Source organism: Pyrus communis, chromosome 14 (assembly GCF_963583255.1).
Source record: "Pyrus communis chromosome 14, drPyrComm1.1, whole genome shotgun sequence".
Taxonomy (NCBI): Eukaryota; Viridiplantae; Streptophyta; class Magnoliopsida; order Rosales; family Rosaceae; genus Pyrus; species Pyrus communis.
The window spans coordinates 1,309,573-1,326,028 of NC_084816.1; the positions used below are offsets into that span (position 1 = coordinate 1,309,573).

Consider the following 16,456-nt stretch of genomic DNA (forward strand, 5'->3'; position numbering starts at 1 on the left):
AGAGACAACTGCCTTTGTCCAATGATTTCAACTGGGGCCCAGTTGATCACACTGGTCTGGTTTTTAATTTCACTTTTAATTACAATTATGCCCTCGGAACAATGAAATTATTGATGGGAAGAAAAAGGATGAGAAAAATTTTGAGTAGATCCTGCGATTAATCACACTTATAATGTCAAAAGAGTTGGTCACACTCTCACAAGGTCAAAAGGAGCGGGACTACGTTCATTGAGGATTTTACATACCTGAGGTTAAAACGAAACAGTAATAATATTCTTACAACATGAATATACCACATTAGTGTACCACATTATGTGGCATTTAATGTGGCTGTCCACATCATCTAAATTAATCGTAATTGAATTTAAATTAAAAACCATTTAATAAACCAATAATAAAAAAAAATACGAAATTAAATGATGATTGTTGCATACGAGGAGTCTCCTTCCTTCCTTCCTTCCCTGTTGCTTTTTCTCCCGTTTCTTCTTCCACGCCATTTTTTTGTTTCAGCCCAGATTTTTTTCTGCAACCTTGCCATTAGTGGAAGCAGACGAAGTAATGGAGTTGAAGCCGTTGGTTGATGCGAAAATAAAGCAGGTCCTCGGAGTTGACGACTTTGATTTGGAGGGTGTGTTGCCAGAAGGGTTCTTGGAGAGAATCATTCCTGGGCTGCAAAGATCAAGGAGAAGAGGAAGATAGAGAATCCATTAATGAATTGGAAGTTTCCTGCATTGGAGAATGAAATTGACATGAAAGACAATCTCAAATGGTGGGCTCATGCTGTTGCTTTTGCAGTTAGATGACGAAGATTCTGGTTCTAAGATTTTTTGTATTTTTTTTCTGATTTGGATTTTGCTTTAATTTTTTAGACATTTTTTGTATACAGTAGATTTACCAGTTCAATCAATATTGTTCTACAACTTGTAAATGTGAAAAAAAGTAGAAACATTTTCATGATCAGATTATGAATATTGGAAGATTCAATTTTTGCTTCAATTTTTTAGACACTTTTTGCTTAACTTCCTCTGCATTCTTCTTGAGCTATAAGCGTTGCTGCAGGATTGCAAGATTGAATCTTGGAAGAAATTGGTTTCTGGTTTATATCTTTAGAAAGCAGTGTTTGGATATAGGCATTTCATTTTTCAATTTTGTTGATTAAACATCTACTCCTTTTAAGAATTAGTTGAGATTGTGGTATCCACACTAACGTGAAAAAATCTAGTCTGAAACAAAAAAATGGGGTGGAAGCAGAAACGGGAGAAGAAGCAACAGGGAAGGAAGGAAGGAAGGAAGGAGTAAAAATGGGGTGGAAGCAGAAACGGGAGAAGATGCAACAGGGAAGGAAGGAAGGAAGGAAGGAAGGAAGGAAGGAGAGACTTCTCGTATGCCACAATCACTATTTAATTCCAGATTTTTTTTTTTATTATTGGTTTATTAAATAGTTTTTAATTTAAATTAAATTATGATTAATTTAGATGATGTGGACAGTCACATCAGATGCCACATAATGTGGTACACTAATGTGGTATATTAATGTGGTAAAAATAACATTATTCAAAGCGAAACTGTATTCAAATTCACGAGCACCCGTTTTTTTTTGTTTTTGTGAGGGTAGTTGGACCAGCGATGTAACATGCAGTCAGGTTGCTCTACTTAAGTCCTTTTAATACACAAATAGGGGCATGTATAGAAGAAATCAAAATCACAACTATAGTAAAAAAATTCCTTTTAAAAATCTTCATTTTTCCTATTCCTGTACAAGAATCTGTCTTGTAACTGAGTGCATATGCCCTTCTTGCTCTTTCACCGATTACGCAAATTACCAGATAACGTGATGAGTGAAATAGGTTGAGCACCCGAGAGGGTCCAGCATATTATCTTGTGTTTGGACCTAACACCTAGTCAAGATATCTAGATTTTCATCTGACCTAGTTGAGCTCACAACGAAACTGCTGAGGCTTGATCATCAAGCAAGGTGCAACTATCAGAGACATATTCATATGATTCAAGGCTGCCTTGGATGGATCAGGTCTTAGCCGGCATAGTTTTCTCATAAGTTGGAGAAACTCCTCAGCATGATGCATGACCACGTCATCCGTAGGGCACTCTCATAGTAAGGCCGGGTCCTTACATTGGAGGTTGGACTAGGGTTCAGGTGGAACAACTTCCGTTTGGCTGTGACTTGAAAACCACTGAACTTAAAAACCATGTCTTTCTTTCTAAGGGGATTAGTGTTTTAGCATGCTATCATTTGGTCTGCTTACCTTCATATGATCCTAATTCAAAGGATGTCATTCGTTTCTAACTTCGATCTATTCTATACGGGGGAGGGGGGAATGCCTCGGTTATACGCTAAAGAAACTAGGCTCAATTCCTTTACACAAAGATACTACAACATAATAGCATATACCATTTCCACCTTACTGTGAGCAAGGACTAATACGAAAGCAGGCATTTTGTGAATTTGTGAATAAAGCACATTGCCAAAAACGGAAGTCAAATTGCAGGAAAAACAAATAAAATGGATGCAGTACAGTCACAGCTACAAATATGAGCATCAAGATATGAGCATAGCTGTATCAAAAGTAATCTCGTGAAATGAAGAAATCATCGTAATATGAGCATCAAGATATCAGCATTGCTGTATCAAAAGTAATCTCGTGCAAAGAAATGAAGAAATCATCATAACTTAGTCATTTACCCAGTCTAAGAGATCAACTCATCTAAATGAAACCGACATTTCATTCTTTTTGAAGATTATTGGAGAAAACTCAGACGTCATTCACTTTGGTTGGAGAATTACGAGTTCTAAAAAAAAAGAAAATCATAACTTAAAGTTTCGGAATACACGAATGATTAAACCCATATAAGAATTTGTACACAAACAGCAACAGACTTATTCCCAGGTGGGGGGTGAATGCAACATTTTTCCAGTCCCTAAAACGAAAAAAATGATCTAGATCAAATTCTGAACACAAGTTATAGACAGGTAGCATGAGACACTGAGAAGTAAGAATCTTGATCAAATTATTAAGCCTAGTTATTAACAAGATGCCAGAGAAACAATGACAAATAAGAATCACTTGATCAAATTCTGAACACAGGTTATAAAAAAGGGTAGAATATAAGACTGAAACATGACTTACAATCTAAGCCATGCGGATATAGGATCTAATAGACTATGCCGCAAAGTACTCCATCATTTCTTCGAGTTCAAGATCATCTAATGAACCGGTGCCATCAATTCCAAAGTTGAATGGGCTGTTGAATAATCCATAATCTAATGACAGGCTATCAATTGGAGACCCAAAGTTAGCATTGGCAGTTCTGTCTTGCTCACTCTGAAATGTGTCTTGAACAAAATTTGGATCTCCTCCAGCAATCTCACTTCCATTTCTATGTACTGGTACATGGATTCCATCCGTTGGTATAATCTGCGGTTTATTCATTACAATCTGAGGCAGCTGCTGGTCTTGACTTGGGGGATATTGTGCCGATGGATTATAGAGGTTAAATGTATCTCCATGATGCTGGTTAAATGTATCTCCGCGATGCATGTCAGCATCTTGCACCCCATGATAAAGCAAGGGTGTTCCACCAACATGCATGCCCTGTGTCATAATTACATTCTGAGAAGGTACACCAGGGTAGTAGTTAAACTCAGGCGCTGGTATTTGTGCTTGGACATCAAGATCATTCTCCAGCGGCCGTAAAGTTGTAATGCCACCATTTTCCTGTTGATTCTCATGAACCTGAAATCCAATCATCTGTACATCAGTGTGGTTTATATCAGGCAATGCACCTCGAACATGTAGATGCTCATTGTGAGATGGAGCAGGAAGTTGTTCGACAGGGCTTGCTCTGACACGTGCCCTTTTTCTCCGCGGTTTCTTTTCACCATGCTCTTTATCTTGGACATTATTACGAGAATTATTGCGTAGTTTGCTCAATGGCTCTACATCCGTCACCTGATTCCTCATATCATCTTTGGATGAAGAAACCGACCCAAACCCATCATCAGTACCATCAACATCATAGTCACTGTTACTGCTAGCAGCAGCTTGCTTTTCACCACGGCCACTTTGTGGCATCTCAATAATGCCAGATGTCCCATTATCACTACTAGGCTGCCTAATGAGGGATTCTTCTCGGCTTAAAACCCCTAACCAAATTGCACTCTCCTTTGCTGTCATCTTATCCTGTAAGCATTTTGACTGGCGGACGTGCCTCCTTATCTTTGCAATATCAGGTGACATATGCTTTATCACAGCAGTTAGCACTCCAACTTTCCACATCTTCTTTAGGTCGTGCGGCTTCTTATAAGGAGGACTCTGACCATGGGCTAGCCCTAATTTGACCCACCAATCTTCATTTCCTGTCGGCCACCAAGGTGGTGGAACTCCCTTTTCTAACGGATACTTCCTTTGAGGGGGGTCACAGTGTTGCATCAAAGAAGACAATAGAGAACCAAGAGTTGCATCTTGTAGATCTTGGAGGATGCTCTGAGAATTCCCATTTCGATTATTATCTGCATCACTCATGGCAAGACACTCCGCTTCATACTTGGCTATGGCTGCAGGCCCATTCTTATCGAACTTCACCTTTTCTTTCCACCAAGCCCTGACGTTATCTGAAGCACCGCTCACTGGCTTGCCCTTCTCAGGAATGATACCATACACAAAACCACGAGCTTTGCACACTTCCATCAGCTTCAGCATATACTTAAGAATCCCATCTTGTGCTCTTGACATTTTCTTCCTACGAGCCTGATCAGAGGTCTGCTTAGGCTTCTGCTTTTCAGCAGCTTGTTGAGCTTCAAGTTTCTGCCTTTCTCTAAGCCTTTTGAGTTTGATTCGATCCTTCCACATTCGCATCTCCAAATCTTCCGATTCAATCTCTTCGTCACTGACATCTTTCTCCGCAATATTATCGCACCTCAAGTCTTCTTCTATATCCGAACTGTCATTAGCAGTAAAAAAATGCTCCAATCAGTAAAACTACAATAACCCGCTGTGTCTGGTTACTGAGGTACTTGACGGCAAGAAATTGAAACGAAAATTTTTTTTCTTAGCAATCAAAGGCAATCAGCTGTATTAGTCTTGGTAAAGTGGACACTTTCTCTTCTTTTTTTTCCCCACACTTTCTCAGCAGCCAAACAGAGCTTGGGAAATTATGACAATCAAAGGCAATCAGCTGTATTAGTCTTGGTAAAGTGGACACTTTCTCTTCTTTTTTTTCCCCACACTTTCTCAGCAGCCAAACAGAGCTTGGGAAATTATGACAATACAAATCCAACATTTATCAACAAAAAAAAAAAAAAAACCCGTCTTTTTCTATGATTTACCTCTAATAGTTCCTACACAATTAGATTACAACAAATGAAACAAATAGTATAAAATCCAAAATCTCACACACATAGAACATATAAAAAAAAACCCACATCCCCAATTCCTCATATCGTTAAATACAGCAGATTTTGATCAACATGCAAACAATTCGGAGAGAACCACAAACAAGAAATATGATCAAAAAATTATGAAACATAAAAAAAGTAAAATTTACAGAAACCCCATTAAAACTGAAGTACTAGGCACACCAAAAAATGATTAAAAATGAAACCCAAAAGAAAATTATTTGAAATTCTTACCTGATATCAGGTCCAATCTCTCCGACGTCACCCATCTAATCTTAATTTGCATCCAAAGATTGCTGCAAACCTTAAAAATCTGACCTTTTGTTTCTTCTTCTTCTCTTATGTCACTGAATTCTCTCTCTTCTCAGAAGAGGCCGAGAATATAAGGGACTGAAGGGCGAATCCAAATGGGGGAATTGAATCCCTAAAAGGAACTGGTTGGATACAAAATGGCTGGACAAATTCTGTACCGAAAATTAAAAGGGCAAAAAATTCAATGCGAAATTAAAAGAGGAAAGAGAAAGCAAATGTATTTTTTAGAGAGAGAAAGCGATGGAGATGCTAAAATGCCAGTTGCGAATTGGGAATTGTCCTCGTCGGCCGAAAAATCGACTAAAAGGGCGTCACAAATGGATGAGAACTCCTCTGAGTTGCCGATACAGCGGCCTCGATCCCCTGCATCGCGTCTAGGAAATTATTAATTTGTGGATGACCGTCGTTTTTGTTTGATTTTTCAAGAGGGTTTTGTTTTGTTTTTTTTTTTTTAAATATCACTTAATACACTAATTATGTTTAACATGATAATCTCTACATTTTAACTTTATTTTAATAGAAAATTTATTAGTTAAGTTCTGACCACACATTTGAGGCGTAACATTTTGGCTCACGTCTAAATACTTTATGGCTCTAAACCTCTCTTTAATGTGAGTGCATTCTCGATTTTTACGTTTGAAATTTGAGTGAATTATTTTTTATTATTTTATGTACAATTCTACAGTGTATTTTTTTAATCTTCAATTTTTTTATTTTTTATTTTTTTGTGGCGTGTAAAATTCGTAATGTGTAAAGAAATATTAACCATACAATGAAGTTAACTAATTTAACCAAAAAATTAACTAATCAATGTATCATTTTATAAGGCTACCATTTTTTTTCTTTCTTTTTTATATTTGTAAAAGAGAAAAAGAAAACAAAAATGACTAACCACTCGCTAATTAAGCAATTAGCAACTTACTACCTTATTTTTTTTATTTTTTATTAAATTTCTTTTTTTATTTTTCATATTTACTAGCTGGTATATGAAGAAAATAGCTAGATGTATTTGTCCGTTATTTGGTCTACATACATGGTCAATACTACTAGATATCTTAATTGGGATCCAAGAAAGGAAAAGAAAACATATATATATAATATATATTTATATATATATATATATATATATATAAAACACACGAGGGGTTAAAAATGAACCTATTTCAACTAAATCAAAACAATTACCGCTATACAAAAACTCGGCATAGTGACGTAATAATTTGGCAAAGGTGTAGTAGTGTTTAATGTTTTTCAACAATTAATACTACAATCTAATAGCATTTTTTTAGCTATTTGTAAAAGAGAGATCTTATATTTGTCGGAGAGGGCACTTGCTTGATGAGGCACAAACTTTATTGAAATACTTTCACGATGTCCGTTGTTGCACTAGGAAGTGCAATGCTGCTACTCACTGGTCTCCTTGGTTAAAAGGGCGACCCTAAGCTAACAAGTATTTTTGCTTTGCGAGTGTGTAGGGGAGTGGATGGGGACGTCTATCTTACGTTGTCTTACTCCTACTTTACAAAGATGTTGTTTCTACAAATCCAACATATGACCATTCAATCACAAAAAAACAACATTTCTATTATGTCAATTGTTAATTAAATCGATCGTTAATCCTTGTTATATAGGTGACTTCTATTTATAATTTTAATAACTAAAACCTAAACCTTAAAAGTTTCCTTCTTAATTAATCAATACGTTTTCAAAAGTAAACACCAGATGGATTTGGTTCAATGTGACACTGCAAGCTAGCTAGCTCTAAGTAATTATTATGCATTTTCGGTAACAGTTGTTGTGACATCCCACATCGCCCAGGGGAGTAATCTTTAAATGTATATTCTCATCCCTACCTAGCACGAGGTCTTTTGGGAGCTCACTGGCTTCGGGTTCCGTTGGAACTCCAAAGTTAAGCGAGTAGCGCGCGAGAGCACTCCCATGATGGATGACCCACTGGGAAGTTCTCGTGTGAGTTCCCAAAAACAAAACCGTGAGGGTGTGCTGGGGGCCCAAAGCAGACAATATCGTGCTACAGTGGTGGAGCGGGCCCGGGAAGTGATTCGTCCTGGGCCGAGATGTGACAATTTGGTATTAGAGCTTGATCCTGGCCGCATATGTGCCGACGAGGACATCGGGCCCCTAAGGAGGTGGATTGTGACATCCCACATCGCCCAAGGGAGTGATCCTTAAATGTATATTCTCATCCCTACCTAGCACGAGGCATTTTGGGAGCTCACTGACTTCGGGTTCCGTTGTTGGTGAGGGTAATAAATTTCATGAAATTCCAACTTATGTCATCTTTTTATTTTTTTGGTTAAACAAAGTGACTAATAGCCTGACAAAAATGAATTTATAAAATAATGTCATGAGTTCGAGAAATTTTAAAAATATCGTACAATAATAACGGTTTGCAAATATTCATCTCACAATAGTTTTGTCGAATACTACATTCTCAGTCACACAGTAACATCGGATGACAAGTTTGAATCAATTTTGAATATCACTTGACCATATGTATAATGTATTAACTGACATTAACTAAATCTAGTTAGGTAATCACCATTAGTTGGAGTTGAGGGAGATCATTGGTAAAAATGAATATCACTTGACTGTATCTATAATGTATTAAGTGAAGTTAATTGAATGTACTTAGTTAACAAAAAGTCAAAAACCATTAGTTGGAGTTGATAAAAATCATTAAGACCGAGAACTTAATTAGTGGGGTTTAAAAATCATTTATCCAAGTAATTATAATAATATTATACAATACATACAAGATTTACACGCCACCAACCACAATGTCTCTCTGTTTTTTTTGTTCTTCTGGTTTCATAGGAACTATTGGAGGAATAAAATAATCAATTGTCACCCACTAAATCATGGCGTATCCAATAAACATTTCCTAGCATGCATGCTGATATTCAGATTGGATTCTACACTATCGTTAGAGGGTTGCCAACATAGCTTTGTTGCCTTTATCGTTTATTGTTATCGATCAATATTGGTAGTGATTATGTGTTTGTGCTTATGGTAGTCTTTTGGAGATTTACTTCTAAAAATGACGAAGTGTATGTATGTAGGAAGAGTTGATTTCCTACTGATTTGAACTTTCATACATTTCCGATGAATTAAAATTAAAGCCTTATGGGGAAGGCCAACTTATATACAATGAGGTTAAAGCTTTTTACACCTATACTACATGTGGAGAAACCTTTATACCGACACCACACTCAGCTACTGCACACATTCAGCAATATTAAAATGTTCTTCCCTGCTGTCTTTCCTTTGATTGTAGTGATGGCAGGTACACCCATGCTTGCCAACTGAGATTCCGCATGTGGAGCATCAAAGCATGGAGTGGATGTATAATTAATACATGGCAGGTACACCCATGCTTGCCAATTGGGATTCTGCACTGCATGTGGAGCATCAAAGCATGGAGTGAATGTATAATTAATACAAGGATTTCAACACTCCCCCTCAAGTTGGAGCATGAATGTTTTGAACGCCCAACTTGCTGAGAAGAGAATGAAACGATGCCTTTCCTAGTGCTTTTGTAAATATGTCGGCCAACTGATGTTTTGAAGGTGTGAACTTTGTTGCAATCATTCCTGAATGTAACTTTTCTCGGACCAAGTGACAATCTAATTCGATATGTTTAGTTCGCTCGTGGAAAACTGGATTAGCTGCAATGTGTAGTGCTGCCTTATTGTCACAGTAAACATGAGCTGGAGCTGCATGGGAGACCTGTAAATCTTGTAACAGATAACGAAGCCACGTAAGTTCACAAGTGATTGCAGCCATTGATCTATATTCTGCCTCTGCAGATGATCGTGAAACCGTATGTTGTTTTTTTTGTCTTCCAGGAGATAAGTGATTTCCCCAAAAACACACAATAACCTGTCACAGACCTTCTAGTCGTTAGACATGATGCCCATGAAGCATCACAGTAACCACTCAATTGTAAAGTATTTGTAGATGGAAAAAATAGACCTTGTCCTGGAGTCCCTTTGAGGTATTTCAAGATTCGCATAGCAGCTTCAAGGTGAGGCTTGCGTGGTTGGTTCATGAACTGGCTAAGGTTTTGGACAGAAAATGTGATATCTGGCCTTGTTATGGTGAGGTAGATGAGTCGTCCCACGATCCTTCTATATCTGGTTGGATCATTTAATAATTCACCATCCGTTGGCCTTAACTTCAAGTCTTGTTCCATGGGAAAATCTACTGGACATGCCCCTAATAGTCCAACATTGTCCAGTATGTCCAAAACATATTTCCTTTGTGAGATAGAAATGCCTTGCTGTGAACGAGCCACTTCAATCCCAAGAAAATATTTGAGATGTCCGAGTTCCTTAATACGAAACTGATGATGAAGGAATTGTTTTAACCGTTGAATGGCCTCATGGTTGTTCCCTGTAATGATCATGTCATCAACATAGATAAGAACCACTGTAATGGAATGCGCAGTAGTGCAGGTGAACAATGAATAGTCTGCGGTTGATTGTTTGAACCCCACGAGTTGAATAGCTTGAGAAAACTTTGAAAACCATTGACGGGAAGCCTGCTTCAAGCCATAGAGGGATTTATGGAGTCGACAAACCAAGTTCTCCCCCTGTCGACGAAGTCCAGGAGGTGGAGACATGAAAACTTCTTCGTCCAAATCACCATGGAGAAAAGCATTCTGGACATCGAGCTGATGGAGAGGCCAGTGGCGTTGAGCAGCCACGGCCAATAAACAACGAACAGTGGTAAGTTTGGCCACGGGTGCGAATGTTTCAGAATAGTCCAGGCCTTCAATTTGAGTGTAACCTTTAGCAACCAAACGCGCTTTATAGCGCTCGATGGAGCCATCAGAGCGATATTTGATCTTGTAAACCCACTTGCTGCCAATTGCACGTTTTCCAGGAGGCAGGGAAGTGAGTGTCCAGGTATGGTTCTGTGCAAGTGCAGCAAGTTCAGACTGCATGGCAGCTTGCCAATTAGGATCAAGGTTGGCCTGGGAAAAAGAAGTAGGTTCGATGCTACGAGTGATATTATTGATAAACACTTGATGAGATGATGATAAATGTGAAGGAGAGAGATAATGAGAGAGGGGATAGCGAGTACCTGACCGCGAAGAAGAAGCGGAAGTGGAAGGCGCCGTGGTGACCTGTGAACAATCATAATCCTTTAGTAACACAGAAGGTTGCCTGGGGCGGAGGCCACGACCAAGGGCAGGTGGTGGTGAGGGCGACACAGGTGATGGTGGCGACACAGGTGATGGTGAGAGAGGTGCGACAGTTTCGGCCGGTGAAGGAGGAGAGGTGTGCGGAGTAGAGATGATGGGAGATGAGGGTTCTTGTGGAAAGGTGGAAGAATCTGATATGGTATCGGTGAGAGGAAGAGGAATGACGGGCACAACTTCATCAGGTTGGGTGTCGAGAGGATGATGAGCAAAAGGGAAGATGTGCTCATGAAAAATCACATCACGACTAGTAAAAAATTGATGGGTGTGAAGATTGTAGAGACGATACCCCTTTTGTCCAGAAGGGTAACCAACAAAGAGACACTTGTGAGCCCTAGCATCAAACTTGTGTTTAGGAGAGGTGTGTGTAGCATAGCAAAGGCACCCAAAAACCCGTAAGTGCATGTAAGTGGGGGGGGCGTGTGTAGAGCATTTCATAAGGTGTTTTTTTTGATAAAACGATGGTGGGTGTGCGATTGATAAGATAAGTGGCAGTGAGAAGACTTTCTCCCCAAAATTTGAGAGGAAGGTTTGCTTGAAAACGAAGTGCGCGACCTACATTAAGGAGGTGTCGATGTTTACGCTCCACCACCCCATTTTGTTGAGGTGTGTGTGGGCAAGTATGTTGAAAAACAGTACCTGAGTTGGCAAAAAATGAACGCATGGATATGAATTCTGCGCCATTATCAGTGCGTACTTGTTTAACTTGACGCTGAAATTGAGTGTTGACATAAGCAAAAAATAGTTTGATTTTCTCTTGTGTTTCAGATTTTAAATTCATGAGAAAGAGCCAAGTAAATCGGGAGTGATCGTCAACTATGGTTAAGAAGTATTTAGCACCTGATGAAGATGGCAAACGATGCGGACCCCAAATATCACAATGTATTAACTCGAAAGGTTGCATACTAGAAGTAGAACTTAAGGGAAAAGGTAACCTTGTTTGTTTGGCTACTGGACAGACATCACAATGAGAATCAAAATTAAAAAAGATATCAGGAATAGAACTAGATAAGACACGGGCTGGACCAGTGGAAAGATGTCCAAGGCGTTGGTGCCAGACATTGGATGATGTGGATGCAGAAGCAGCAACGACCCCAGGCTTATTTTGTCGAAAGACGAATTTTTCTGTGATTGGAACTAGGTAATACAGGCCATCACGCTCCTTCCCCAATCCAATCATCTTCTTCGTTGCCAAATCCTGTAAGAGACAAAAAGTAGGGAAGAAAATGATCAAACAATTTAATCCCCGAGTAACTTTGCTAACTGACATCAGGTTAACTCGAAAACCAGGGACATAAAGGACATCTTTTAGGTTTAAATTTGAAGTGAGTTTGATTGAACCAAGACAAGAAATTGGTGCTTGTGACCCATTTGGCAGATTGACAGAGGAAGAATGTGGTCTCCTTTTGTCGTGTAAATTGAAAGAAGATGAAATGTGATATGTAGCCCCACTGTCAATAATCCAAGAATCTGGACTGTTTGTGGAGAAAGAATAGCATTGTGTATTAGGTATACCTGCTGTATTTGTAAAAAACTGATTTTTACCATCACCACGAAGAATAGCCTTGATTTTGTTGATCTCATCCACTGTGAATTTCAAATCAACAGGTTCTTTGGTGGTGCTCGACTTGCCCTCTTCTTTGTGGGCATTATTTGCTGCTGCGCGCCTGGTTTTGTTGGGAGGCTTTATGTCCTTCCCGTGAAACTTGTGGCCAGGAGGGAATCCGTGAAGGTAGAAACAGTAATCAACTGTATGAGTAGTTCCATCGCAGTAAGTACAATGAAAATCCTTACCGGTGTATGCCTTGCCACCATTGTTCGGCTTGCGAGGCTGCTTATTCCAGGTGGTCTTGGATACGTGCATGGCATGTGTAGTGTTGCTTTCACCACCTTCTGCCACCTCTCTTTGTTTTTCTTCTTGTAAGGTCAAAGAATATACCTTACGAATGTTTGGTAGTGGCTGCATTAAGAGGATTTGTCCACGAACAGCCGAATAAGAGTCATCCAATCCCATGAGAAATTGAATAACCTGTTCCTGTTGTTCTCTTTCATTGATCGCTTTCATCGTTCCACATGTGCAGGCTGGGATGGTATTGTAGGACGCTAGTTCATCCCAAAGTCCTTTGAGTTTGGTATAGTATGCCGATATGGGTCGTTGACGCTGTCGATGTTCAATGATCTCTCTTTTAATTTGAAAAATGCGAGAAACGTTTCCTTGCGATAAACGTTCCTTCAAATCCTCCCATATCTCAGAAGGTGAATCCGTGTATAGGACACTGCTCATCAGATCATTACCAACAGAACTAACGACCCATGAGAGGACCATATCATTGCACTGTTTCCAAAGAGAATATTTGGCGTCGGTTTTTGGCGGGGCTTCTATCGAACCATCCACAAAACCGAGCTTGTTCTTGGCGCTGAGGCTGATTGTCATCGCACGACTCCATGTGGAATAATTGTCACCATCCAATGGTTTGGAAACAAGGTGTAGACTCGGGTGATCCGAGTGATGGATGTAGAATGGATCAGTGATGTCCATTGTTGTTGTGAGTTGTGGTTTGTGTTTAGGAGTTTCTTCGTCACTCATGATGAACAACGAGATCGAGCGGAAGTGTTTCAGGCACCAGGAAGGTGCTCTGATACCATCTAAAAATGACGAAGTGTATGTATGTAGGAAGAGTTGATTTCCTACTGATTTGAACTTTCATACATTTCCGATGAATTAAAATTAAAGCCTTATGGGGAAGGCCAACTTATATACAATGAGGTTAAAGCTTTTTACACCTATACTACATGTGGAGAAACCTTTATACCGACACCACACTCAGCTACTGCACACATTCAGCAATATTAAAATGTTCTTCCCTGCTGTCTTTCCTTTGATTGTAGTGATGGCAGGTACACCCATGCTTGCCAACTGAGATTCCGCATGTGGAGCATCAAAGCATGGAGTGGATGTATAATTAATACATGGCAGGTACACCCATGCTTGCCAATTGGGATTCTGCACTGCATGTGGAGCATCAAAGCATGGAGTGAATGTATAATTAATACAAGGATTTCAACACTCTTGTTTGTTTAATTGTGTAAAATTTTAAATTTATTCCAAATCAATTTATTGATCACTGAAATAATGTACCTAATGACACTCTTCTACTTATTTGCGATAATTAATGGAAGGAATACCACTATATATATATAGGATAGATTCGTGACATCATTTTTTCACACAATATTTGTCACATGTATATAAAGAGAGAATTGTATGTCTAGACATACAAATCTGCAATTCTACTTTCTTAATCACCTCTCTCTACCTAATTCTTGATAGTTTGGAGGTTTGTATGTCTAGCTGCGGAAGAAAATATCGTGAAAGCTTATGATTCAATTGGGAGGTTGCACGTTATGAAAATCACTTTTGTAATTTAAAAATATTCTTAGAGTTCGTTTAGAAGTATTTTTAAAATAGCTGAACGAGCTTTTGGTGAAGATATTATTGGAAGCAATTATTAACAAAAGTACAAGTGAATTTTAAAAAAAACATTTGAATTGTTTCTTTCTGCTACGAGTACTTTTAGAATCCAAAAACATTTCTTTGTAAACGCTTTTAAAGAATGAGCCCTCATGTTTTTGCCGAAAGTGCTATCAACTCTTTCATACGCAATTTCAAAAGCACAATAAACTTTCTAATGTGTGTGCGATGGAACGAGAATGCAGTTGATTCGATTGGTGTAAATAATTATTAATTATATCGTCATTTGAATCGATCATTGTCTTGAGTTGGGAATGAGGTCTGGAAGCATCAAGTATTCTAGTGCAAGCTGAGTCATTTTATCCATATTATTCATAGTTAATATTCTTATAAAAATTTGATCCATGGATTGCTTTCGGACATCCCAATTTGCTAGATGGGGACACATGCAAATCACTATATCCATATATATAGTTCTGCTCTCGGTCTTCATTTCGAAGAACATATGCATATTAGCTACAAAATTAGACTTAAAATATTTGACAACTTAATAAAAAAAAATAAAGAGTTTTCTAATGATTCAAAATGAAAATCTTAGGAGAGCAAGACTGTATATACCATAAATAAAGGCGTGAGGCATGAGAAATACTATTACAAAATTCTTCAAGCTTTTCTCTCAGTTTCCCTCTCCACTTTTTCTCTCTAAATTTTAGGTAACTACAAAATCACAATTAATGGCAGAGGAAAGATAATAAAAATCTTAATTAAGGATTTTTTTAATGTATAATTATTTAGATAAAAGAAATTTAAATTGACATGGTCAATTAAAATGAATTAATCCAATGATTTAAAACTTGTGTCTAAAATGTGGTGTCATGGATCCCGCCCTTATATATATATGTTTATTGATTTACATATATATTGATAGAAAAGATGACTCGGACCAAAGTCATGTTGGAATCCCACATTCATGAGAGATTTTTCAGTGGGTTGGGAATACAGTCTGGTATACTAAGGGAATATAATCTGATATACTAAGTGTCATGCTACAATTAGTTGAAAACTTGAAAAAAAATTAAATTAATTATATTATGACAATTAGTGTAACAGACTGTGTTGCCAGCATACTAAAATTTCTCCACGTCCACGACTTCTTAAGGTGTCATCAATTAGTATATAGTATAATGAACTAGACTACACCAATGTTGAGGTCTCATATATTTAGAAAAATTAAGTACGACACGACATCCCGATACGCATGAAAAGTCAAGGATTCGAGTCGAGCTTTATTTGCTTGGTTTATAATGGGTTAACACGATAAAATGTCAGAAATATGGAATAACGCAAATTCATAGTCAATTTTATTTCTGATTCTGATAAGAACAATTGACAATTGATTGTATCTGTAACAGTAGAAAAAGAAGACCCAACTTTAAGTTGTTCAAAAATAGTGTCATTAAGTTTCTCGACCCCTTGCTTTAAGATTAGTCAGTTCTATTTCTCGATAGGAGGTAAAGATAAGAGAAGGGATATAACTCAGTGGTAGAGTGTCATATTGACATACATATTTTTATAGGTCATGTTTACTTACGAAACATAATTTCGCAAGATAGTAACACTAATGCTTTCTTTCGCAAGATAGTAACACTAATGCTTTCTGATACATTCTTTATATTTTCTAGATGCATCTCTTTTGGAGAATTACCTTGAGGGACTTTACTGTGTAAAGATTTTTTTTTTATTTCATTATTATGTAACGAGTTAGACATAAAATTTTATCATGTAATAAGATTCTTTTATTTATGTTTTGTTGTTTGGTTGAATAGAAAGATGAGAAAGCAAGGTGAAAAACGACATGACATGTAAAATTTGCCAATGAGCTTGAGTATTTTGACACAATAAGTTAACGAATGTATTTAAGAAAACTTTCGCACAGAAGCACGATAAAACACGACATATTGCCAGGTCTAAAATTGGGTTGCAACTGTTTTATTTATCATAGTATAAAATATATGCAATTGCATCAAAACCCTGC

General features: G+C 37.9%; 1 protein-coding gene across 2 annotated transcripts; it reads right to left on the reverse strand.

The window, feature by feature from the left end:
- Window positions 1–1,667: 1,667 nt before the first annotated feature.
- LOC137715303 (ETHYLENE INSENSITIVE 3-like 3 protein) lies at window positions 1,668–6,057 on the reverse strand. 2 transcript variants are annotated; one of them, XM_068454583.1, is made up of 3 exons: window positions 5,648–6,057; window positions 3,147–4,959; window positions 1,668–2,937 (listed from the first exon to the last, which is right to left on the reverse strand). In XM_068454583.1, the coding sequence occupies exons 1-2, from the start codon at window positions 5,680–5,682 to the stop codon at window positions 3,180–3,182; spliced, it is 1,815 nt and encodes a 604-aa protein (XP_068310684.1). In that variant the 5' UTR covers window positions 5,683–6,057; the 3' UTR covers window positions 1,668–2,937; window positions 3,147–3,179. The 2 variants fall into 2 exon arrangements, with proteins under 2 accessions (XP_068310684.1, XP_068310683.1); XM_068454582.1 differs by lacking the exon at window positions 1,668–2,937 and having other exon boundaries at window positions 3,011–4,959; window positions 5,648–6,055.
- Between the last annotated feature and the right edge of the window lie 10,399 nt (window positions 6,058–16,456).